Raw genomic sequence first — 7,894 nt, 5'->3', positions numbered from 1 at the left:
GCAGGTCAAGTGGGATAAGGACAGAACTGCTCATTGGGTTTAGCAAAGTCAAGATAATTGACATCTTTGAGAAAAAGAGTTTCACATGCTGATTGGATGTGTTCAGGGGAACAGGAGCAGAGACATTTGAGACATGTTGCTGGAGAGAAGTTCTTGAGTGGGCAGGAGGGATGGGATTCATAGCATGAGTGGTAGGCTCTCCTTCTTGAGGGTCAACACCAGTAACCACAGTAACAGCAGAAGAGTTGAGAATAAATGTGGATCCAGAATCCTGGTCAGTGTTGAGTTAAGATTGTGAATTATCATCTGCTAGCTTCTGTGTTCTCAGTAACTCTCAGTCGGTGGCTGGGACTGTGGGTGGGAGGACTCATGGGAGGTTTAAAGAGAGAAAATACAGGGAAAAATCATCTTAGAGAGGAAACTAAGGAAACAGGATGAGTTCTGGTAACATCAAGGACCAAAATGATATGAATACTCATGAATTTAAAGGGATCTGAGTCATCAGGGTAATGTGTTCTTCTCCAGATGTGTGGAGGAAGGCAAAGCCATCCACCATTTAAATTCAGTCTAATACCTAAAGGCTTAGAACAGAGTCATTTAAATTACCTCTTTAAGCATAGGACAGAAAAGAAATGTGAAAAAAAATGAACAAGTAGTTAGAGGGTGACTTGTAATCAAAGGAAGACAGGGAGACACTGAGGGAATAGGGTTGAATCTCTGAGTTTCCATGTAAAAATAAATACTGGCAATGGAAATTTTTGATAATTTACTTTACAGTAACACTTTTCTGCAGATAGAGATTGTTCACTCCCTAAGGAGGAAATTGTGCCTTGGGGTACTGTCTTAACAAGCCCCATGGGGGGCACACCTACATCATAACCTTTAAACTATTCCAAAAGGGGCATGGAAGAAGGCCCACTTGAAGATCAAGTACATAAGAAGTCCAGATACTTGAGGCTTGTTCTATTGACATAAGCCATAAAGTATGACTTCTATCTGCTACATTTTCATGCCAACATCCTCCTGAGTAGGATCACTCATTCCATTTTCCCTGAGTTCTCACTTTTCTGCATAAGCAGGTGCACCCCCGAGCCCCCACCACACGGATAACAAAGCTGGAGAACTCTGCAGAGGTTTTACACTACTCTGTAGGGGAGACGTAGAATGGTGGGAAGACATTTTGTAATGTGTTCCCTGGATGCCACAGGTATGCCTCTGGGGAATGGGTTGGTTTTAGGTGATCAGAGTATAAAGCCCTCACATATAGACACCTCCCGAGCATCCCTGAGTACCCTCTTTTTGGTCAAGGTAGAAAGGATATCTGGGACTCACCATGCACCAACCCCACTTCAGGGAGTAGGTGACTCATTTGCCCATCTCTGTGAGTTTCCCTGTACATTCAAGCCGAATTTAAGGGATATACCAGAAATAGCATCCCCCTTTGTACAAATCATTATAGATAAACTGGTCGAGGAATAACAGAGGAGAAAGACAGAAGGCTGGCAGAAATCTCAGGTTTAAAAAGAAGATTTCTTTCTCCCACTCTTCTGAGGTTCTTAACAGTAATACCATATTTATGCTGTCACAACCCCTCCCTCGTCACTCATATGGGAAGAGGCAGTGGAATCAGATGTCTGTCACTCATGGCATCAAACTGAAATTGGCCTAGGAGCCATCTCATTCTTTTGCCTCTTTTTACAAATTAAATATGAAGCCAGAGTCTTACACAATTTATCTTGACCTGCATTTCTTCCCCTACTGCACTATCTGCTCCTACTACATCTTAGAAGTATCTTCCAACCAGGGAAGTGAGAACACTGGGGCTCCTTTTATATGCTGCCCAGGAAGGAGATCTTAGTCAGTGGCAGGGAGAAATCCTGTAGCTATTTGATAAAATTCCATTATTATTTTTTGTTTATCACTGAAGCTAATAGAGGTGTCTGATTAGCTTTTTCTTTTTTGGTGTCCCAGGCTTACTCTTCAGGAATGGTAGTCCTCATCCTAGAGACACCCTTTGATCCCAGAGTGGAATTATGTGATCACTATTTTTACTTATTAAAGTTATGAGGAGAGTATAGCTAGTGGAAATATGATAAAAACTACTACTACAGAACTTATCTACTTCACCTCTGTTCTTTTTTTTTTTTTTTTTGCTTTTTAAAAAAATTTTTTAATAATAAATTTATTTTTTATTGGTGTTCAATTTGCCAACATACAGAATAACACCCAGTGCTCATCCCGTCAAGTGCCCCCCTCAGTGCCCATCACCCATTCACCTCTGTTCTATATCTGGTACCATAGTCAGTGAAAACATTTGCTCTATAAAATTTTCAAAATTTAAATGCACCCTTCACCTTTTAAGTTACTTTTGAGAAGTGTTTTTTTAAAACAATGCAACTAAAGTGAAAATGTGTTATTCTTAACTTTAAAAAATGCAAAAAAGAAAAGTAATAGAATCCAGGTCAATGTGTGTAATTCTATAATGAGACAATCTTTTCTTTGTTTGGAGTCTGCATAAGAAATATTTGCTACTTTTAAGATCCTCTAATTTGTATACACGCAGGGTTGCTTTCACCTTTCATATATAGATCTAAAGCCTACCTGGAATTTATTTTGTGTATTATGTGAGGTGAGGGCCATGTTTTAATTTTACTCCACATGGATAGTTAACTGACCCACATTATTCATTGCCAATGCCAGTGCCACTTTTGCTGGAGATCGAATGAGTGCACTTGAGTGTGCTTGCACGAGTGCATGGATGTGTTTCTGAATTTCTGGGCTAATAATTGGCCTGATTGTTTATCTTTGCCCTAATACCACATTGACTTAATAACTGTAGCTTCATAAATGTTGGTAGTCGATGGAGTAACTCCTACCTCGTTCTTCCTTCTCAAGACTTCCATGGCTATCCTTGACCTTTTGCATTTTCATATAATATTTAGAGTAAGATTAGTAATTTCCACACATAAAAAAACCTGCTGGGATTCTGATTTGAATCTCGTTAAAAGTATAGATCAATCTGGAGAGATTTAGAACTTTATAAATCATCTACTCTATAAATGCACAAATACACATATAAATATCCTTCATTTTATGCAGATTTTTGAACCCAGAATTTTAAAAATCACTCATTGATTTCAATAGTTTATCTATATTTAAAAAATTTTCTATATACATAATTGTGTTTTTATAAATAATGACATTTTATATTCTCCATTTTACATTTTATGCCTTTTACTTTTTCTTTTTGCTTTATTGCTGGCTAGTTATGGAGTTAATGTTAAATAGATACAGTGTTAGTGGAGTATAGTAGGCTTGTCTCCTAATTCAGAGAAAAAGCTTTTAATATTTCACTAATTTAAGTATGATGTTTCTATAGGTTTTGTAAATACTCTTTCTCAGATTAAAGTTCCTTTCTATTTGAAGTTTGCTAAGTCTTTCTCTAGGAAAGAGATCCTGAATTTTACCTTGTTGGTGGATTTTTTCCCCATTAGTATTGTATAGTATCTCCTATGCGGGTAAATGCTTTGGAACAATATCAGTTTCTATGTGACAAGAACATGTGTTTTCCTTATTTCTTTTTTAACTTGTGTGTGTGTGTGTGTGAGAGAGAGAGAGAGAGACAGAGACAGAGACAGAGACAGACAGAGAGTTTGGATTTATGTTTGGGTGGTGTGGGTATGATTCTTGTAAGGATTTTGTGACTTGATTTCCTGATTTTATCTAGTATTATTAACTCTTCTTTTAGTGACTTATAATTACACATGATGTGATAATATATATAGATTTATTAATGCCAGCTTATTCCAGTTTATCAGATCTTATTTGCTTCTTTATTTCTCCTTTTTTCCCTTCTGCCTGCTGCTGGGTTGATAATGCTTTTAGTTTCTTTTATTTGCCTTATAATTTTTGAAAACTATAGATTTTATGTCTGTTTTTGATAATTTTCATTAATTGGTAATATCCAAGTTAAAGAAATTATTCTAACGAATTCAAAGTCACTAGGGGTTTCAATTCTCATCAAGAAATTTAGCATTCATTACTTATCAAACATTCCTTCCTTGTTTACTTACTATTTTTAGATTTCACCTCACCCCTTTAAGATACCAAAATAATTATTTTATAATCCATAGGCCATAAGATTTACCAGCATATTTTTTCAAGTGATATATCAGTATTATTTGTGTATTTTAAGTAGGTTTCATGCCTACTTAAAAAAGAACCACTGATTCACTTTTATTCTTATTAAGAAATATACTTTAATCGTGTAGTGAGGATCTGTAGGTGTCAATACTCCCCTTATCTGTATGTCCAGTAATGTCCTACTTTGCTCTTGTTCATTCAAGAGAGTTCTTGAAGGTACAATATTTTAGAATAACAGCTTACCTCTTTGGCACATTAAGGTAATAGCTTGTGTCTTCAGACTCTTTCTTGCTGATGAGGTCATTGGCACTTGAATTGTTGTTCCTACATATTTCATTGTTTTTATACTTGGTAACTCTTAATATTTCCCTTTATCCTGGGAAAAGTAAATGATAAAATAGTCTAACAAAAGTTATTGAAGAGACTAATGAAACTATTGTCTTTATTAAAAAATCACAAACTCATGGAGCCTGGGTGCTTAGTCAGGTAGCTCAACTCTTGATCTCAGCTCAGGTCTTTTTTTATTTTTTATTTATTTAAAAGAGAGAGCATAAGCAGGGAACAGGGAAGAGAGAGAGACAAGCAAACTCCTCACTGAGTACAAAGTCCATTAGGGCTTGATTCTAGAACCCAGAAATCATGACCTGAGCCAAAGTTAGATACTTAACCAACTGAGCCACCCAGGCACCCAGCTCAGGTCTTCATCTCAAAGTCGTGAGTTCGCTCCACGCCAGGCATGGAGCCTACTTAAAAAAAATCACAATACCTATGTATGAAACAAAAAGAGCATACTAATGAACCAAGAATGATGTGTATAGGAAGAATCAACGTTAAACTCTTGGGAAGGAAGAAACAAAGTCACTAATTTTTTTTAAAAAATCAGGCAGATGGGATAAATGTTCAGTCATAGAATAAATAGTTATGAAAAAGTCTATTACATGGTGAAGAGAAAAAAGAAAAAATGTGGAAGGCTAATTAAGGGACATAAGTTGATCACTACACATTGAATAAAAGACCTACAAGGTCTAGACATAGAGTATAGAGGATGGAGGAAAATAGAAGTTGAAGAGATAATTGTTAGCATTCATTGAGAATTTTTATTTATCCTATTCTCTTACCAGAATATATTATTTATCTGAAGATTCATATATTCTTCAGTAATGAAAACTACTTCATTTTGCTTGAGTGTACATTTATCTTTAGTTTTTGCACTCATTAAGTGGAATGCATCTTTTTACCATTTAAGGACTTAGATCTATTTTGAATTCTGAAACATTTTTTGCTGAAACATATTTTGCTCAAATACTGTTTCTTCACTATCCTCTCCATTTTTTTCTCTGGAAACTTTATCATGTCTAAGTTTAGCCACTCAATCTATTATTCATGTCTCGAGATTGCTCTTTCAAAACAGTACCCTTTGTCTGTATGAACATCTGAATGGGTTCTTAAATGTGACCTTCCAGTACACTATTTCTCTCTTTAATATGAGGTCTGGAAATTATCTTCCTTATTGGTTATAAAATTATGTATCTTTACACCTTATTTCAAATATCTGTGCTTGATCCATTTCATACACTCTTTTTTTTTCATACACTGTTTTATGGCTACCTTATTCATTTTTCTTCATTTATCAAGCATTTCAGTAAGTATCACTCCTTGATTAACTTATTGGTGCATCCTAACCATCTTTAGAGTCTTTGGAAAATTGGACTATACATTTATTACATTTTGAATGAATTCAAGGTTCCAGTTGTTTATTTCTCCTCTTTAGCAGGACTTATTTTTCCCAAACTGTGTATTTACACACACATTCTGAGTGAAAGAATTTTTGTTTGAGTGAAAGAGTTTTTGTTTTTAGTATTGTTTTTATTTTAATTTGTTTTTTCCACCATTTCTTTCTCTCTGTCTTGTGATTTTGAATTTTTGCTGTTCTTCACCCAGCTCCATGGGGCCTGCATATATAATATATAATATGTTATATATAATACAGTAGATCTCAGGATCTGGTAATCTAATGAGAGAGCCAGGAAGTATATTGACTTCTTTGTAGTCACCTAATCAGCAGCCCAATAGTTGTTTTATACCTCCTTTTACATCCAAGCCCTTGGTTTCAAGCAATCATATTAATATATCCCATTTCCCAAAAGTTGATTCTGTAAGAGCTGAGTTCCAGGTATAACATTCTGCCTTCATACTTGAAGCATATATATTTCTGATTCATTTCTGGTGTTGCAAAAATGATCTCATTTTAAACTCTGGCTATCTATTTGGGGTTTGTATTTTACATTTTGATTTCTCATCTCCATGTGTTTGAAATAGGAAGACTTAGGAACTCTGAGCACAGATCTTTCTACTTAACTAAATATACAACCAATAGTGTAGTACAATGATAAAATTGTTAGTGTCAATTTTTTATTGCTAATAATATTTCTGGGAGAAAATAGAAATTAGTGGAAGCAGAGGTAAATGAAAGAGAATCTGACTCTAACTCCTTATTAGCTTCAGCTGATGATTGCTTACAATTAATTTCAAGAAATGACATTTCTTTTATTTTTGAAAAGCAGCCAGAGACTCCAACTTTTATATGAAGTCTACTAATTGTTAATATTGGTCAATAACTGAATTTATTAGATATCTCTAAAGCCAAATGTACAGATCAACATCACAGACTTTAGACTGGATTGGATCCATGAATTACTGAATTTTAGCCTCTGTATAAATTCTCACTCTGTATGAACATATTCCTTTTTCCTTTTCTACCACTCAGCTCCAAAATTCCTGTGCTAAGTACAACATTGTACCTATCTGTCAAAAGAACATGGGAAGCAATCAGACATGGATCACAGAAGTCATCCTGCTGGGATTCCAGGTTGATCCCAAACTTGAAATATTCCTCTTTGGGTTCTTCTTGCTATTCTATAGCCTCACCTTGATGGGGAACGGGCTCATCCTGGGGCTCATCTGGCTGGACTCCAGACTGCACACGCCCATGTACTTCTTCCTCTCAAACCTGGCCATTGTTGACATGTCCTATGCCTCAAGCTTTGTCCCTAAGATGCTGGCAAATCTTATAATGCAGAAGAAAACCATCTCCTTTGTTCCATTGTTACTTCAGACATTTTTGTATTTGGCACTTGCTGTCACAGAGTGTATGAGTTTGGTGGTCATGTCCTATGATCGGTATGTGGCCATCTGCCATCCCCTACATTACACTGTCGTCATGAGCTGGAGAGTGTGCATTATCTTGTCTGCCACTTGCTGGATGTTCAGCTTTCTCTTGGCTCTGGTCCATATTACTCTCATTCTTAAGTTGCCCTTTTGTGGACCACAAAAAATCAACCACTTTTTCTGTCAAATCATGTCGGTATTTAAATTGGCCTGTGCTGACACTAGACTCAATCAAATTGTTCTCTTTGCAGGCTCTGTGTTTGTTTTAGTCGGGCCCCTCTGCTTGGTGCTGGTATCCTATAGTCATATCCTGTTGGCCATCTTGAGGATCCAGTCTGGGGAGGGTTGCAGAAAGGCCTTCTCCACCTGCTCCTCCCACCTCTGTGTGGTGGGGCTCTTCTTTGGCAGTGCTATTGTTATGTACATGGCCCCTAAATCTAGCCATTCTCAAGAACAAAGAAAGATTTTATCATTGTTTTATAGCCTTTTCAATCCTATGCTAAACCCACTGACCTACAGCCTGAGGAACACTGAGGTGAAGGGTGCCCTGAGGAGATTTCTAGGGAAGAAGTCATCAGCATAA

The 7,894-nt window shown here is 36.3% G+C and overlaps 1 protein-coding gene across 1 annotated transcript; it reads left to right on the top strand.

The window, feature by feature from the left end:
* Nucleotides 1–6,961: 6,961 nt before the first annotated feature.
* LOC112934832 (olfactory receptor 2A12) lies at nt 6,962–7,894 on the top strand. Its single transcript, XM_026018355.1, has one exon. It carries the CDS (start codon nt 6,962–6,964, stop codon nt 7,892–7,894), a length of 933 nt encoding a protein of 310 aa, XP_025874140.1.

The sequence above is a fragment of the Vulpes vulpes genome, chromosome 7 (genome assembly GCF_048418805.1).
Source record: "Vulpes vulpes isolate BD-2025 chromosome 7, VulVul3, whole genome shotgun sequence".
Taxonomy (NCBI): domain Eukaryota; kingdom Metazoa; phylum Chordata; class Mammalia; order Carnivora; family Canidae; genus Vulpes; species Vulpes vulpes.
The sequence above is the reverse complement of the archived record's forward strand: the minus strand, read 5'-3'. Positions and strand labels throughout refer to the sequence as shown.